This window comes from Pteropus alecto, unplaced genomic scaffold (assembly GCF_000325575.1).
Source record: "Pteropus alecto unplaced genomic scaffold, ASM32557v1 scaffold101, whole genome shotgun sequence".
Classification (NCBI taxonomy): Eukaryota; Metazoa; Chordata; class Mammalia; order Chiroptera; family Pteropodidae; genus Pteropus; species Pteropus alecto.
In genome coordinates, this window is record NW_006432945.1 from 8,761,684 (window position 1) to 8,780,711 (window position 19,028).

At 41.0% G+C, this 19,028-nt stretch overlaps 1 protein-coding gene across 1 annotated transcript in view; it reads right to left on the reverse strand.

Annotated features, from left to right (window-relative positions):
- Positions 1 to 19,028, reverse strand: part of RGSL1 (regulator of G protein signaling like 1) — a 41,161-nt gene that overhangs the window by 13,511 nt on the left and 8,622 nt on the right. The window contains exons 5-13 of the mRNA XM_015586130.1: positions 17,927 to 18,088; positions 15,914 to 16,875; positions 13,208 to 13,270; positions 12,559 to 12,781; positions 9,725 to 9,832; positions 6,822 to 6,924; positions 2,253 to 2,446; positions 772 to 889; positions 238 to 352 (exon numbers count right to left, since the gene is read on the reverse strand). Coding sequence (XP_015441616.1) covers positions 238 to 352; positions 772 to 889; positions 2,253 to 2,446; positions 6,822 to 6,924; positions 9,725 to 9,832; positions 12,559 to 12,781; positions 13,208 to 13,270; positions 15,914 to 16,875; positions 17,927 to 18,088 — 2,048 coding nt within the window. The remainder of the gene's footprint in view (positions 1 to 237; positions 353 to 771; positions 890 to 2,252; positions 2,447 to 6,821; positions 6,925 to 9,724; positions 9,833 to 12,558; positions 12,782 to 13,207; positions 13,271 to 15,913; positions 16,876 to 17,926; positions 18,089 to 19,028) is intronic.

Below are 19,028 nucleotides of genomic sequence, written 5' to 3' on the forward strand. Positions count from 1 at the left end.
GTCCCTGTACCACACAGATAGTGAAGAGAGGGACTTCCTTAAATTCCTACTGTAACGATTTCTCTGAGACTCAGATTCCTCCTTTGCAAAACAGGGTTTGAAAAACCTACCCCAAAGGGTAAATGTTTTGGTGATTAAATAAGCTAACAGTGAAACTCTTTTGCATGGCTGACAATGCCTAGCAGAAGTTTTCTTGTCTCCAACCAATGTCCAGTCTTCACGGTTTTCCTCACTGACCTGGGATTCCTGTAGGTACGTCGTGGGCATCTTTGAGGGCTTCCTACGCACAGTTTGTACTTCAGGTTGCACCTCCTGAGAAAAAGGTGGGAACAGCTCTTGGTAATCCTTAAACCTGCCAGAGGGACACCAAGAATATCAAAGAAGGAAAAAGCTTGGCACGTAAAAGATAACAGTCAAGGCAAACCTATCTATCTCAGCTTCTGGAGGAAGTCAAAGTGGGAATTGGGGGATGGTGAGATACTCAAGAGTACGTTTACCATTTCAGTCCTCTGCTGATGTCAGCCCATCCTTCCTGGATCAATACTGTATTGTTCCTTATTCAGGCAAATGAACAGGAGTGTGTGTATGTGTGTGTGTGCAGGTAGGTAGGTAGGTGGGTAGGTAAGAGGGTTCAAGATAAGGCTTTTCTTTGTAGGGAGGCTCTGGTCATGAACTTTGTGGATGGATTGTGAGCCTCCTTGCACATTGTGGCTTTCGAGGGCCAATGAGAAGCTCCAGAAGGGCCTGCTGCCTTCGCTGGGCAATACTTACCACTTTTCCTCCAGAGATTTCATGACACAGCTCTGGAGAATAAGTAAGGAGGTTGTGCTGACATGACTCATGTGACGGATTTCTTTGATGAGGGGATTATTGCACTGCAGCATTTCTTCTAAGAAATGCAAGAGAAAGAAAAAAAAAACCATCATTTCCTTGTCTACCATTTTTAGGCAGCTGCTTTTTTATTGTTTTGTTTTGTTGTTTTCATTTTAGAGTCTTACAGTTCCTCATTCTCAATCTGGTTCGTCTCTGAGCTCTTTACAAACTGTGTGAAAATCTTGAAAACATCTTTGGAATGTTATTTGTATTTATAGAGCAAATATATCCTGGTTTAGTTCCTCTCGAATTTCAAAGATAAGTGTGTAAGGGGAAGAAATGTTTAAGAGACTCATTTCTGCTGCTAGTTTGAAGTTTTTGGTTTAGGAAGGGAGCAGAAGAATAAAGGATTGAAGTTAAATTGCTGAGGCAGATGGTGAATCCGAGATTACAAATAAGTATTATAAAGACAGTATGACTCCCCAGGTGTTCAAAGACAATCGTGTTCATTAATAAGACTTGAAAACTTTCCAAGGACAAGATTTGCATACTATTCTTTGTCTTCCAGCTGATTCAAAACAATGTATACAACTTGATATCCTGAGACTTAAGTAAAATATTTCTTACAAGTAAAGTTTTGCCAATTTTACTCTTTTTAAAAATTTTTATAAAATCTATAACCTTATCTTGGTTTACCACGAGCAAAAAATAAATCCATCTGTTTCTCTATGCCAAAACAGGGGGCATGTCTACATTACTTTGCTATAGATTTGTTTACCTCTAGGATGGGATCACGCTCACTCCCTTTTTATTTCCCTTTAGACTTATAGGTCAACAGTTCACTTACAACTTCTGCTTCTGGTCAAGATGAATTTACATAGGTCAGATTTACCCTCCCGCCTTAGGCAGAAAAACAAGACGAAATTTATGAGGATTTGCAGGAAACAGCTCTCCTCCCTGGTGCGATGCTCTTTATAACCTGTAGGTACGATGCTCTTTATAACTCTTGCCTTTGATCTCACTCCAGTCAATTTGATTTGAAGGTCAAATGACTTGAGTTTGAATTCAAGTATCACCAACTGGATAAGTTAGTTAGCTTCTCTGGTTCACCTTCTTCATCAGTAGAATAGAGCTATTTATCTGTACCTTTTAGAGAGTAAATAAAATCCTGTTTTCAGAGCTGAACAAAGTTAAGTGAGAGGACATATTTCACATATAAGTGCAAGTGTCTTGTACTTGGCTTCTTTTACCAGTAATGTATTTTGGATTCATTATTGTTCTCGGCTTTCACTCCTTCTTAATCATTGTCTCAATACTGCCCCATGTGGCCGTTGTTCCGTTCTGCTCCCTCAGCGGGGCTCACATTAGACAGGCTCTTTCCCAGACTCTTAAGATACGAAAGAGAGAAGTAAACTGTATCAGGAGAAGAAGATGCATACCAGGGGGGACTCTGCCATGGAAAAAAGTCTTGATTATATTTTCAAAGAGAGACTTGTAAATCTTATCATTTGTCTCCGTGCCAATCTGCTGTAAGGCTATCAGGAATTGCAATGGGCTATCAGCTTTCCGTTCTTTGAGGAACTCCTTGAAGAACTCCAAGTGCTGTGTATTTAGGATGACTTCTGCCAAGTTTCTGGAAAACAAGAAAGCATCATTGGTGGAGAGAATGGGATGGTGATCCCTGGATTCTGTTCCTATTAAGGAATGGGGAAGGGCTTCTCCTAGGCTGTGTGAAGATCAGGGTGAATAAATTGGTTGCTCTATTTCCTTGGAGATAAACTTTTATATATCCATCATAAGCTTGGTCCAATCATTTGACAACCCCAATGGAAGAGGAGGAGAGGTATTTAAAGGTTTTTTTGTTTTTGTTTTTGTTTTTCCCCAAGGAAACTCTTTTTCTATTATGGATTCAAAACAATCCCTAATTGGCAGTCTTTCAGTGTGGCAGAATGTGCGTGATCAGCAATTATTGATCAATATTTCTAAATTTCCTTTACTGATTTCTTTCACTGTTCTCTAAATATAGGTGCCCCTAATGGTTCACCCTCAATTCTCTTTACTTTTGTCTTATGACTTTTCTTCCCCTGAGTAATCTCTGCCTCCTCTGCAGTTTCAATTTTCATTGATATGGTAAAACTATCTTTCCAGTTCCCATGAGCTCCACCTCAAAATTTCAACTGCCCATTGAACCTCATCTTGATGTCATAGTTACTATTTAAACCTCTCCATGTACACCTACAAATTGTACAACTCATTCTTCCTCCTTTATATACCAATTTCATTAAGTATGATACTAGCTACAGGTTTTTTTTATAGAGGTCTGTAACCAGTAAGAAATAGTTCCCTTCTACTCTAATTTTATTAAGAATTTTTTAATCCTAAATGGGAGCTGAATTTTATATTGAGATAATTGAAGTTTCCCCCCTTACTTCATTAATATGGCATATTATATTCATTAATTTTTGGATATTAAATCACTCCTGGGATAAATCCTACTTGGACATGCTCTATAATCCTTTTTTATATGTTGCTAGATTTAGTTTGCTAATATTTCATTGAGGATTTTTATGTCTAGATTTGGAAGGAATATTGACCTGTAGTTTTCTTATAATATCTTTGTTTGGCTTTGGGACCAGGGTAATACTGGCTGGCCTCATAGAATGAGTTAGCAAGTATTCCTTTTTCTTCTATTTCCTCAAAGAGTTCATGGACTATTTATTTATCCTTTAAATATTCCATAGATTTCTCCAGTGAAGCCATCTGTGTCTAGACTTTTCTCTGTGAGATGATTTTAAATTGCTAATTCAATTTCTTCTCTTGTTATAGATTTATTCATATTATCTACTTTTTGAGTCAACTTCAGAAACATGGATATTTCTAGAAATTTACCTATTTTACCTAAGTCATCTAATTTGTTCCTTACATTTACTTACAATCTTATTTGTTCTCTCTTTCAATCCAGATTTGACTGATCTGTGTCATTTCATTTATCCTCATTGGTCAGGATAGTTAATGGTTTATCAATTTTGTTGATCTTTACATGAAACTTGGATTTTCTCTATTTTCCTCTTCCTTTTATTGATTTCCACTCTAATATTTAATGCTTACTTCCTTTAACTTCTCTTGTGTTTAGTTTAAATATATCATCCTACCACCTTTGGTCTCCATTATTTCTGATGTAAATTTTAATCTTGTTGTCATTCTCTTCAATATAATAAGTCATTTTTCTCTTGCAGCATTAAGATTTTTCTCTTTGTCATTCAACAGTTTAACTATGGTGTATCTAAGTATAGATCTCTTTAAGTTTATCTTACTTGGAATTCACTAAGCTTCTTGTATGTTTTGATTTCTAGTTTTAATCAAATTTGGGAAGTAGTCAACCATTCCATATTCAAAATTTTCCCCACCCCTTTATCTTTCTTTCCTTTCCTGAGGCTTCCATTTTCATCTTGGTGTACTTGATCGTGTCTCTCAGGTCTCTGAGGTTCTGTTGATGTTTATTCTTTTTTTCTTTCAGACTGGATAATGTCTATGGAGTTATTTTCAGGTTCACTAATTCTTCTACCAACTCAAATCTGCTATTGATTCTAGTAAATTTTTTATTTCAGTTATCATACTTTTAAACTCCAGATTTTGGTTCTATTTTACAACTTCTACCTCATTATAGATATTTTCTTTTGATGAGTCATTGTTATCATACTTTAATTTTCTAAACATGGTTTCCTTTAGTTTCTTGAACATATTGCTTGGAAGTCCTTGGTGAGTCCAATATCTAAATCACATCAGAGACCATTTGTAATGATTGCTTTTTTCCTGCTGTATGTGGGCCGTACTTTTCTGTGTTTTTTTGGAGGGGGAGGGAAGGTAATGTATCATATTTTTTTAAGTTGAAAATTTGGATAACATAATAATTACAGAGTTTTAAATTTTTGAGACAAGTTTGTCCAGTTTTATCATTGTTTTTATGGGGAGACAATTTGTGAGGTTCTTACTCCATTGTTCTAGAAGTCTAATTCCTTATCTTCAGTGTTTTTTAAATCTGTATCTTCCCTTATATAACTACTTCCACTGTTTACTTTAGGCCTTTAATATCACTTGTCCAAAAATCTACAACTTTCCAACTATTATTTCTATCTCCAGTCTCTGAGTCTCTGACTCCTCATATTATCTTGCTATTTCTGCCAAAGTAATATTTTTAAAATCCATGTAATAGGTATCTTTGCTACTTCTGTTCCGATGAACCCCCATGAATCTTTATTGCCATTTAATCGATACAAATTCCTTAATCATTCACTCAAGATCTTCTTCCGGTTACTTTGGTCTCAATCTAGCTTTCTAATGTCACATGTCCCTTCTCTCAATACATGCTGTGCTTAATACTACTGAACTATTTTCATGTCTTCAAATACCACTTTCATATTTCTGAGTTTATTTCTTCAGCTTGGAAGGTTCAGCCCTGCCCACAAAATACTCCCATTTCTTTGCAATTGAATTCCTACATACAGATCAGGGCCTCTTCTGATACTCTTAACTTTTCCTAATCCTCACTCAAAATTTCCTCCTTCAACTATAATAGTAACTAGTCAATATTGTATCATAGCATTTTAAGGTGAGCCTTGTAGTTTATTTAGTTATTAGATTTAGGACAAGGACTATGTCCTAGTTTTTGTATCACGTCTGAGACACAGTATATGATCAATAATTGTATATTACATTGATTGAGGGTTAGGGACAAGGTTAAGTGAATTGCAGCTGTGGTATTCCTGGGCCATTCTGCTGTGGTATTAACTGAAGACATGAAACTGGACTATATAACCCCACATAGTCTCTTTAGAATTTAATGATCTTGTGATTATATGATTATGAAAAGACTTCTGTGGTATTTGTTTTCAACTAAATTGGAAAATAGGTATTTCTGTAGACATAGTGGAAAGTGATGAGTAGTACAAATTAGAACAGCAAAAGGAATAAATGATTGAATATCAGGGATTAATTTCAGTTCCTTTAATGGGAAGAAGATTTTTCTAGAAGATTTAAACGAGAGAGAGGACTTATCACCCCCAATCAATGTTAACAGTAACTGAAAACATACTTCCAGGAGCTTTCTTTATACAAATATTCTGCCAGTGACTTTGACTACCAAATTGGTATGTACTAATATATCTATATCCCCTACAAAATAACTTTCCATATAGCTAGTCATTAGTAGATAATCGCTGAATTTAAAAAAAAGAAACGACTGAATGAATGGCATGGCTTACAAGAAAATTATAGTCAGGAAGGTAGAAGATGCACCTAAAAATAAAGAGCCATGAAAACTAGTCCATGGTAAGTGCTTGGTGTTGTATTTTAGGGATGTAGTGTTTAAGAGGAGAGGGAAGTCATAGCAGACATACATTTGGAGAACTTTTTCTGTAGAGGTGGCACTTGTGCTAAGTGAAGTGGAAAGAAAGGCGAGTGGGCACTCCTGAAAGAAAGGGCCACAGAGTCTTTGTCTAGCGTGGAACTCGCCCAGAGGCTGACTCTAGGACTGATTATAAGGGGGAGAAACATGAAGTAAGGAACTAGTTAGGAGGCTACTACAGAAGTACACAGTCCAGAAAAACACAAATAGGAAAGAATACATGGACCAAAATGATTATTGGGGCACTATTGATAGCAATGAAAAGTTAAAGATAATGTAAATGTCCATAAAAAAAGATGTAGTGCAATAAATCATGCTACATCCATACTATGGAAGGAAGTAGACTATACGTACTGACACGAAAGGATGTCCATGATAATTTGTTCCATTAAAAAGTTATTGCATGATATATATTGCGTGGTACCAATTTGAGAAAATAATGATTTAACATACAAAGTATGCCCGTGCATGCATGTATGATATAAGGAAAAGAGTCTGGAAATATACACACAGGAAAATAAGTTCAGCATTACACGTGTGGAGATTAAAAAGAGCTTGTACCAGGAGGCGTTGCTGTAGCCAGCTCCTGTGTCTTATGTGTTACCTGGGTCGTATCGAAGGCTTCCTCACAGCAGTTCTTTTAAGGGACATTTTCCTAGTTGGGGGTGATTGCACCCTTGGTTCTCTGAAGATTTTCACTGTAAAATCTAATGGAAAATCACAAAGTTAGGCAACACCATGTTAGAAGAACATTGTAAAGAATAAGAGGGGACAAAGTAGCGAGGACATTGAGTGCAGGTGGAAAACCCACGGTCCCAACGACTGCTGCCATCTCAGACTATGAGAGCTGAGAAGAGAAAGAACATTACAGAGAATAAGAGGGGACAAAGTAGCGAGGACATTGACCAGACATTGAGTGCAGGTGGAAAACCCACAGTCCCAGCAACTGCTGCCATCTCAGACTATGAGAGCTGAGAAGAGGCTGATACTAATATCAGTCTAGGCTGTGTTATTTAAGTTCTGCTGGCTATTAAGCTTAGGGCCCACCTTTTTCAGAGGACTGCAAAGACCAAGTCCATCATACTTCTCCTTATCATTTCACCACCAAGTGTCATCCCTCCTTCAATCAGCCATTTTTACTGGACCACATTCCACATGGCAGTCAGTCTTCCCTGACACCTCTGCTATCCCATCCTCAACCCTTCCGCTTGCCATCTGGAACTCCTGCTTTGTAGTCAGCAAACTCTCCCAGATTCTTACGTCTTTCTTAAGCATTCCCTCCACCTTCTTGCTTTAACTAAAATCATTCTCTTTCCTGAGGACACTGCTTCCACTGCACGTTTCTTAAGTGCTATTCTGTCATACCATACACTATTCAGAGTGGGCGTCTGGCTCCCTACTGCCATTTAAAAACCATTATTTCAAAAAATATATTAAAACATTATTATTGAAGAATGAATGAGTCTGAGGATTTTAGTATTCGTAGAGCCTTTTGAGGTTAATATTGTGGGAGAAAATATAGATTATCAACTCATTAAGGGACGAGATTTTCACCTCATCTCCAGAAATTAGAACATGGCCCAGTTATATAGCTAATGCTTTAAACTATTTACTAAATAGAATGTACTTCCACAGGAAATTTTTGCGTGTTTTGGTAATACCTTCAGTGACAGAAAGCATACAAAAAGGATTGTAAACAATAAATAGTGGATCTAAATAAATGCAATTGCATTGGTGAAAAAATAAAATCTAGACTATAGAAGACTAAATATCAAAAACCCAAAAGAAACTCAAGGCACTCACGATTACAACAAAACAAAACAAAACAAAACAAAAACACCTAGGAATGCTGGATAAAAAATAATACACTTTAAAACTCATAAGTAAGCTTGTAAGAAATTAATACAAAACAAAATAAATACTCAGAGATCAGAAACAAAGAAAACGTTAAAATCCAGGAAGGTAAGCTGACACTCATCCTTCCACTGCCTTTGAGGCTTTTGCATCGTTAAAGCCACAATAGGACAGGAGACTAAACCATGGGCCCTTAGAACAGGGGCAAAAAAATCTTTTGGCACTGATTTTATTTTCAAGGTATCTGACAATCATGACAGTGGCTACTGAGGAATTTAGCAAAGCTTTTTGGCACACTATCAGGGCAGAAGAGGGAAAAATCTGTAAAACAGCAAAGGAGAAGAGGCCCGGATAAGCACTCCAGGCTTTCAATTCGGACGCCCCAAAAGTAAGGAAAACTAGAGCTAGCATTTCCTTAAACGGAATGAAAGCTAGCTTTGAACTAACTCAGTCCTTAAAATGGTTTAAGGTTATCTGAATGCTGAGGGTTCAGTGCATGCCAGAAGCAAAAGAAACCCTTTCTAGAGGAAAAATAACATCACCCAGAGCCTCACATCATCTCTATAAATTTGTATTGACAGTGTTCACAAATAAAGCAGAAATAACAAGGTATTTAAAAAGACTTGACCAAAAACCAAGGGGAAAAAATATGACATTTGAAATAGACACAGGAAATCCAAATATGGGCTTTAAAAATACTATTATTAATAAAGTTTAAGGAATTAAAAGAGAAAGAAAATATCAACAAAGACTAAATATCATAAAAAGAAAAAAATAGAAATTCTGAAAACAGAAAGTTTAATGACAGAAACATAGAAAATTAAGGATTAATAAATGGGTAGAATGACAAATTATACACCACTGAACTGAGAATTGCTGAAGTAGGTGTAAAATCAAGAGAGGGAAAAAAAAGGAAAATACAGAATAAAGCACACAAGACATATGGCATATGATTGAAATGTCAAAAATATATGTATTAAGATTATCAGGAGGAGGGAAGAAATTGAATGGAGCAAGACAACTATTTGAAGAGACAGTAACTGCAATTTTCCTAAAACCAACAAAGCACCTCAAGGCAGAAATGTGAAAATTCGTTCTGGATATTCCGTCCACCAAAGAACACGGCCTGACCCAGGTTAGATCCTCTCTAGGGGCAGCTACATCCCACATGAGTGAATGTGGACGCACCCAAGTCCTTTCGCTCTATGGCAGACAGCTTTAGAGTTTCCTGTGGAGTCTGCTGAGGTCTGCAATAACTACCTGGCCGTTCAGCATCTCCCTGTGCTTAGCCCTGCTTTCCTCGTTCCCTTACAGGTGCTCTTCCAAAGAATGTGCCTCAGCAAACCTCCTCCCATAAATCTCTGACTCCAGGAAACTTCAAAGAAGACAAATGTGCATTATTTAAAACACTGGAGTAACAACTAAGAAAGAAGGTAGGAATTAATTTTCATCATCTTCCTCATTCATTTACAATTGAATCTCATTTTCATGACGTTCTATGTATGGTTTTGCAGGAGGAAAAAAAACAGACATGGTCTGAGCATCCTTCATTTCAAACAAAGCACGGTTCCTCTTTTGGCTTATAGTCCATTGAGTTTGAAGATTCTCTCTTACCTGGTTGTCTCAAATCTACCTGTGAGTTTCAACACTTACCTATCTTAGGTGCTTTTTCACAATATATTTTGTAGTCATTGCTGATCTTCTCGATGGCCACCTTCGGATACTTACAGCAGAGTTCCTCAAAGGTCATTTTTTCTATGTCTATTAAGTAGGAAAAAACAGAGGTGGAGACTAGTTGTCCACTCTAGGTTCAAAGATTCATATACTTTTGTTGAAGGTATTGCCTTTAAAATGCTATTTAAGTTCACAGGGAATACAAATTCCCTAGGCCAAAGTAGAAGCAAGGAAATACAGCCTCTCCCCACCCCAGTGGGAAGATTCTGCCCTTCTTGGGGACACCTGACCCATGGAGATTTTCTGCCTGAGGGATACTAGGATAACTGAAATATGACTTTGAAAAAGTCATTAATTATTAACACATTTACATGAAGTAATTAATCCAAATTAATGTTGACCCCTTTGAAGCAGCCATCTGTTGTAGGGAAGAGCTGCAAATGCATTTCAAGCATTCTGCTATTGCTTCAAAGAGTCTGATGCACTTAGGGATCATATGTAACCAATAACATGCTAGGTAGGACCTTTCTCTTCTTCTTGTCTTTGTCTTCGGAATTCATTCAGAATTGTCAGCTCACATATCTGAATATGATAAACAGTTGTCCTTTGAGAGAGACTTGTTTTTTTCTAGAAATAGCCATACATTGTTTCCAGTCATACACGATGAATTGAAAAGGAATAGTATTTTTCGCATCTAAAATGAGGTAGGACAGTATGACTGAGACAGCAAGAGAGGTTTTACGCACGTACTGGGATGTAAAAGCAGATGAGCAGTCCTTTGCCTCCGATCAAGGTGAAAACATTCATTTATGTTTTGAATTCTGGAGTTTAGATTAAAACTAGTCACACACTGCTGTCCGGGAACTCTCCAGGGCAGGCCAGTGCTTGCTGACGTTATACTGGTGGGGTCCAGAAGGAAGACCAGGGTGTGGCCCGACAAACGTCAGCTGTCCTCATGTCAGCATGGTCGTCATCATTTCCTCAGCCAGGGGTATCTGGCTGTGAGTAGTAAGAGCCGTGGATTATTTCTGCAGCGGATCTAGGTTTCTAGTCCTCCCTTGCCGAGCAACCTCAGGCAAGTCTTTTCTCCTCTCTGGGACCAATTTTTTTCCATAGGAAAGCTGAGAGATTCTAGTTCTGGTGCTGTGAATTTATGGTACAGCCTGAGTGGAAATATCAGCCTACCTGGCAGTCGGGGCCTCGGGTTGGGCTAACGTACAGGTGGCCCTTCATTTGGTCCAACTTGTGTTCCCAAAAGGCAGTGGTGGAGGAAGTAAGGATGTGTGTTGGCGGAGAGAGGGGGCGTCTCCATGGAAGGGGTTCCTGCTCTTCCTGGCAACCTTGACACTCCAGGGCCACTAAAGGAATGCCTGTTGCCCAGTATGAGTGTGGCGAAATTTACCAGCTACCCTTTCTTCCACTTTGCTCTTGATTTCTGGGAGAGGTTCCAGAATGTTCAGGACTTAGAGAGAAGGCAAATCCCTGAGGTAAAACAGAGGGCCAGTTCATGACAGATTTAAATAACTCATGTCTAAGCATGGCTCCGAGGGGCAAGCATCCAAGTCATCTTGCTCTGTGTATGGAGCGTACATTGAAATTTTAAGAGAGTTGAGCGTTGCCTTTCTTTAGTGTAACCTATCGAGTACTACTTACTGAGCACCTGGCTTGCTGTGTAAGTGCCACCAATCCCCTCAACAGCCCTGCAAAGCAGGGGCCATTAACCAGACCCTACAGAGGAGGAAACGAGGCTCAGAGAGGTGGGGTAACTTGCCCAGGATCACAGAGCGAGGCAGCCGTGACACTGAAATTTCAAAGCTTTTGCTTAACTCCTACTCCACCCATGTTTTTCAAAGTGTAGGTCATGACTCAATAGAATGTCAAAAAAATAAACCGAATCATTGCCAGCATTTATAACACAAAGAACAGAATAGAGAATCTTGAAGTACATCATCTTATGTAATAAGGGCAAGTATTGCTTTGTGAAAATATTTTTCCATTTAGATGCACACACACATATACAGGTAGGTATATGTTCCCTGAAGTCAAATATATTTATTGTGTGTTAAAGTTTGAGAAATACTGCATTACTCTGACTGCCTCAGCATAGATCATTAAAGCAGCTTATTCACTTGGAATAATAATGACTGACATTTGTTGGATTTGTACAACTGCCAAACATTGTGCTAGTGTCTTTCATAGATGATCTCAGGTCATCGTCACAAGCCTGTTATTATTCCCAATTTACAGGTGAGAGAACCGGGACTTAAAGAGAGGTTAAATTGCTCAAGTTTACACAATCACTTGCAGAGCCAGGATACGACCCCAGACCTTTGGGGCAGCAGAGCTTTGTGCCCCTTCCACTGCCTGGCTGGGCTGATGCATCTCAAGGATCTAGCCGTTAAAAATACATTCACGGAAATACTTTGGACCCAGTTGTGGGGGAAGCATGGAGAGGCATAACTTGCTTATCAGATGCACAGAATGCAGTGCTCAATCCCACTGTGGTGACTGATGCCCTGGTGGGCATGAGTCAGGCCACACTGGAGTGCTCTGGCCCCCTTCACAGCCAGGAGGCATCTCTGCTGTCAGCCCGACTGGACTCGATCCTGGCTCTGCCACCTACTGTGCGACCTTGAGAATGTCACTTGTCCTCTCTACCTCAGTTACTCAGTACTTACCTCATAGGTTATTTCGAAGATCATATGAGGTAATCTTTGCACTGCACACTGCTGACACACCATAAATAATCACTAAATGTTAAATAGTAATATTTCCCAGTTGCCTGCATGTGAGGGTATGGTGACCGCCCTTACCTGTCAGAAACACCGGAGATTTCAGTTCCACTCGGAGAGACCCGCCTTGTCTTAGGTCCTCGGTAGCTATCTTTTGCCACTGCATCGAATCCATTTCTTCCATATTAGCCAAACCCTGGCTTAGTGCCAGGGATTCCTCAAACCTCTTATAAAGGAGATAATTCTCTTTTTTGCTTATAGAGTCTCTTTTATGCCACCTGGTGTTGATGAACTTGGTCTGAGTCTAAGAGAAGTGGGAAAGGGGGCAGACGACATTTGCTACAGGAACTGGACCAGAAGCAAGGTTTTCGTAACGTCCTCCCCCACCACACAGACTTACCCCCCAACATTTTCAGTTTGTTAAGAACCAATTGCTCCTTGACACACCATCCCCCCCTCCCTCTTCGAAATCAAACCCATTTTCCATAAGGGAGGAATTCTGTATAAATGTGACTTCTTTAAAGTCAGCTTATGAACTTGAGTCTTTTTCCTTGAGAGGTTTATGTTTAGAACAACGGGATGTCAACCCCTCAGTTGCCTCTAGGGGAAAAAAAAATCAGAAGTTCATTTACTTTAACAAATAAGGTTCCGAAAAGAGCATTTAAGTCTCTTTTCTGCCCTCAACCTCAAAGAGCATTTAAGTCTCTTTTCTTCCCAAAGCCCTGCCTACTGAAAAAATGAGAAACCAGTGGTCCTCTTCATCCAGAAACTCATCATACCAAGGGCTGAGCATCTGAAAGGCAAACACGACGTAAGCGTTAGGAGGTGCCGCTCGGCCTACTGCGTCTCTCTGGCTAGTGGGAGAAAAGGAGGCTGTAGATTCTGGATTCTTTACTTTGGAGACACAATGGCACAGCAAACATTAGTCATGACCAGCTCGGGGGTGTTCCTTTGCCTTTCTGAATATGGCACCTCAAGTAGACTCTCTCTGAATCTCACAGAATAATAATTGATATTTACTTAAGAAGAGATATAACAGTTTACTGAAGGACAATTATTTGACATCTCGTATTTCTTCGTTCCTTTCCAAAGTACTATCTCACTTGATTCTCAAACTGGTCCTGAAAACCAACCATCTCCTTTGGTGTGTCTACTCTTCATATCTCCCGCTTGAAGACCTTACCTACTTGTGAAGAATATTTCATTACATTAAAAAAACAAATAAACAGTAACAACAACAGAAACCTATGAGTTAGTGCTTGGCTAGGCTTATATAGCTGTACTCTCACATTTATTCATTTATTAATTTTCTGGCAAATATTTTCTGAGTGCCTCCCACATGCCAGACACTGTGCTCATAGCTGGGAATATACAGATCAATATGTGACAAGCCTGGTTATCAAGGAGCGCACCTTCTGGCATGATGAATGGCAGTACGACACATGCTACCTTAGAGGTGTGAGCCAGGTTCTCTGGGAGCAGAGAGGAGGGGACAATTATTGCTGTGTTGAGTTCAGGAAATCCTGAAGATGAAGCCAGACTGGGGAGGTGGAGAACAGACTGCGTAGGCTTTGTCAGTTTAGCATGGACTTTGGATTTTACTGGAGACAGAAAGCCATCTGTTTTCAAGGTTCTCACTGCTTCCTTTTCTTATTTTCAATTAAATTACCCAATTTATGTTTTGGCAGAGTCCCTGTGGCCGATGTGGAAATAAGCCTAGTGAGGGCCAAGGGCAGACCCAGGGGCATCAGCTAGGAGGCCACGGTACCAACCCGGGTGACATTAGATGGGGTTTGGACCAGAGTGGTTGTAACGGGAGGGGAGGATTCTGGATATATTTTTAAGGCTGAACCAACAGGATTCGCCAATAGACTAGACATGAGTGTGAGACAGAGGCAAGTCATGATGATATCAAGATTTTATATCTGAAAAACTATAATAAGCCAGACTTATCTCTATACAAATATCTTCTACACCTTGCTGAATACCAGGCAGAGGGGTTTGCTGTGCGGATCTGCTCCTCCAGGAAGCACAGCCTCAGTCTCAGCCTCTCACCTCAAATGTCTCCCCCAAGGGCAGGGGGCCTCTGTGCTCTTATTATTCAAGTATTGTGCAAAGGAGAGCTTTGGCTCTGGCTCCACTGGAATGATCTGGTCCCACACTATCCAGATGTCCAACCCTGGATAGTTATGGTGTATTGGAAATTATGTTGGACTTAGAGCCAAGAAATCCTGGGTTCTGACCCTGGTTCTTGCCCTAGCCTGCTGTGTGCCTTTGAGCTAATCCGCTTACTCTCCCCGAGTCTCAGTTTTCTCAACTATACACTACCCTGTCTGCCTCTCAGAGGTGCTAAGAAGCCTCAAGGAGATAATTTGCATGAATGTGCATTATGAGGTAAATACATTATAATGCACTAAAATATTTGCTGTTTATATCCACTTGCCCTTCAAGATCTCCTCTCTACTCACGTTCACCCTTCTTGTGCCTTGGGAAATTAATGTGTGTGGACCACATCTGCAGGCTCCCTTGACCTCTGGGAGGAGTTATTCGGTCAAGAATCTTGACAGATGGGAAAGCAGGAGCAAAATGAGCTTGGGGTACCTATCCCTCCTGACCCCTCCCAGCCAGATCACAGATAATTGTAGCTCCTGCCAAGTGCTCCATTCCATATCGCTCTTTCTCTCCCGGTTCTGGTAACTACCCCTTCTCCTCAACAATTTTGATCTAGGATGATAACACCCCAGGGCCCCTTAGAGACCCAGGGGTAGTATCCTCTGTGGTTTCTCTGCCCACATGCCCCCTCCCTTGAAAGCAGTCCTTTTTATTGGGCTTTCATCTGTTACCCAGCTTGACAATGCTATTTGTTTTCTGCCAAGATCTTGATGATACACTAGATAAACTATGGGCCTTACTTCCAGTGAGTCTTCAAGATAGTCTCGTGATTATCTTGGGATGAGAAGAAACCCTTCTAATTGACCATTTCCTCGATGTCTGGTCATGGAAAGGAAGCTACTGCATTTCCATACATAATGTCTAGAACACACTTATCGAAACTTCCCTCAATAGAACGCTCTGAGGTTCAAGGTTTTGGGAGAATCCACATAAAGGAGAATTCTACTTTGGAGTTTCAGCTGGTTCTTGGCATTTTGTAGAGTTTGCTTCTAAAAGATTAACCAACTCTTCAATATGTGAAGAGTTGTGTGAATAATTATATCATTAGTTCAATACGGATGACCAGATAGGATTTGGGGTCAGTTTCAGCTGGTTCTTGGCAATTTGTAGAGTTTGCTTCTAAAAGATTAACCAATTCTTCAATATGTGAAGGGTTATGTGAATAATTATATCATTAGCTCAGTACAGATGACCAGATAGGATTTGGGGTCAGTCCTGACCTAACCTTCCAGACACTAACCCATTTTTGTGAGGCATGGCCTACCTGGCAGATCTCCTTCTGGGCTCTGGGAATCCAGGGGCTCATATCCCCAAAAGGCAGCAGCTCCTTCAGACCTTCGGTGGTTTGGGGTCTGAGCGGTAGGCGTGGACCAATCTGCTCATTCAGGTAGAGCTCACAGATCCGGGTGCCCAGCATGTGCTGAATGACGGCATTTCCAGTCTTCTTGTTATTCATCAGGACACTGAGGAAATGGTGCAGGTCCTGCCAGAGGTCCAGGAGTTGGACCTCCACCTTCAAGTTCAGCCTCTTCAGGTAGTCCCTGAAGGGGTGCCCTGCACAGGTGTCAGCACACAAGGCCCAGTGGGTGTAGTCCATGGAGAGGCTTTGCCTGGCAGCCTTCTTCATTGTCATCTGGGAGAAGTGACTGATGAAGGGGGTGGCCGTCCTCAGGTGGGTAGAGAACTTTGTCTCAAAGATGTCTTCTATGTGGAGGTGGCTCTTGGCCTTCTTCACGTTGGACTTCCTGTCACAGAGAATATCCTTTTCTGGGGAACTGATTATTCTCTCCTTTGAAGAGGCCTCATTCAGAGAGGGCATCTGTATAACCTTCTCCTGAGGACATACCTCCTGGGGGAGAGTAGTGTTGGTGTCTGTCTTGGTGTCCAATTCTAGAGACCAAGAGGCATGATCTATCAACTGCCACATCTTCCTTTTGGTCTTCCTGCTTGAGTACCGCTTCAGGGGGTGGTAGCACTTCTTGATGCTCATGCTTAGAGGGAGCCCTCCTCCGTGAGTATAGCAAATACTGCATATGCGGGTATCATATTCCTGCATCAGACCCTGGCATGACTCCTCCTTAGCGATGATGGTCTTGGCGTGGGTGTAGAAGTTGGGGAGCCAATAGCTCTGGAGTTTGAACAAAGCCATTTTTTGCATGTGGCTCAGGATCTCCCTCCTGGTGGTTGACTGGTTGGGATGCCAGATGGAAAGGTTCAGGAGGGCCTCTGGAAAAAACATAGAGAGATGAAGATAAAGATGCTGTGGGGATAGTGAGATTTTTAAAATTTTTTCCATATGTTTTTGTGTATAGCATTTCATTCATCCCTCATACAATCCGGGGTGGAGGGTGCGGGGTGGTGTGAACAGGTCAAATATACAGTGGACACATTTTTAGGGTTTGCTCAGCACAGAGCAACCCTTTCTCTGATTACCTTCCTTCTTCCCCATAGAAATAAGTCCTTTTATAGAGGACTATTAAATGTTATTGCAAAGAAAAGCAAAAGGCACAAGAAAATATGTTTAAGAACGAGAGACATGTACCTCTGAATGGAATTTCTCAGGGTCATATCTGATGAGAGAAAGGGGGGTGGACTGGATAATTTAAGGGAGTCCTTACCAGTCTCGATTTAATGTCATCAATTCTCAAGTTATTTCTATGAAGAGAGAAGAGTGTGACTAATACCAAAGAAAAAAGCACATCTTCCAGAACCCATTTGTGTTTGGGTTAGCAATGCCTCCTCGCTTAATACATACATACATAAATTGGATGAATCTGATGTTCTAGAGAAGAGGTTGGCAGGTCTTTTCTGAAAAGGGAGAGCTAGTCGATATTTTAGGCTTCATTAGCCACAGATTGTCTCTGTTGCAGTTTTCTTTGTTAACCCTTTAAAACCTTTTTTAAAATTCCAGCTCATAAGCCACGTGTATGTACTTCATTTGGTCTGCAGACTGTGGTTTGTTCTAGGGAATCCCCAAAAGACAAGCCCTGTGGGCTCAGAAGATGGAGAGCTGTTGAATTACCCTGTCTCAATTCCTCTTTACTCCCTCCAGCCAACTGTCACTGGCAAGTCAAAGCTCAGGAAGAGGCACACACCAGCCTAGGGACAACTGGTCTCTCTCATCCCCTTCCTGTTAGGAGTTGGGGCTCCCACTGGCATCCCCGATACACAGAAGATGGGAAGGGTGGCAGTGTGCAAGGCAAGAGACTGAGGGCTATCAGACTCCGGGCTGATCTTTTTGGTGATATTTCCCGGGGATTTCATTCCAGGTTCTTACTGATGTTCATGTTGCAGAGAGCGACCACCCGGGACCCCTCCTGGAGATGCGTGGCCTTCAGCACAAGGAGGAGGGACAGGTAGTGGTCCCTTAATTCCAGATTCATCTCATCTATGCTCAGGATCTCCTCAGTGAGGATCCAGAAATCCAGCAGCTCTTCACCTGCGGATCAGACAGGGGAGGCACAGAGCTGCGCCCCAATCTCGCCCCTTCAGTGGCTGCATCTGGGCGTAGCAGCTGACGCCTCCACCTTACCAGCCTACTCTACTGTCTCAAACATCACCATTAGTCACTCTTCTGGGCTAAGGCATCATCTCCATGAAATATGCTAATGTGGGGGTGGCTGGGAGGCATGGGGAGAAGGGACTTAAAGGATAGGAATTTTTTTTGTGACATTTTTGTTGTTAGAAAAACTATCACTTTAGGGACAACTTTAAGACTCAGGATGGATCGCGAGACATCTGAGTTTTGTCCAAAAATTAAAGATCAGAGAAAAAAAAAATTTTTTTCCTACATCATGGACCTGGAGGAGCCTGTAGGAAGACACTGGAGCCAAAAGGTGTCAAAGACTACTACATTCACATCTTTGGCGGGGTGATGTCTTGGTGACAAACTGGAAGATAGTCTATCTAGCTCTTCCCTACCTGCTCCCTGGGGATCCAGGATTTCACCCTTAAACTAGGGCTGGTCGCTGGATAAAACTTAATGTTCCTGAACTGGAGTGACAGCCAGTGCCACTGCTGGCCTCCCAGTGCTCATCAATGACTGGACCCAGCAGAACAGAAAGCAGTGCATCTCAACTCTATGGCTACAGGGACTTACTTATTTACTGGTTCCTTGTCTGTCTCCCCACCATCGCGGCAGCTTTATGAGGTGGGCACTTATCACTCTTGCTCACCTCTGTGTTCCCACCCACCAGCACGGTAACCACCACAGAGTGGTGCTCAATAAACATTGTTGCGCGAATGAATGAAAGAAAGGGACACTGACTGCTCCTGCCCTGACTTATACTATGGATCCCAGTTTTCGAAGACTTTATCCAAACTGCATTACAGGACATTTTTTATATTTACCACAAGCACACTGTCAGAAAGTGCTCTGG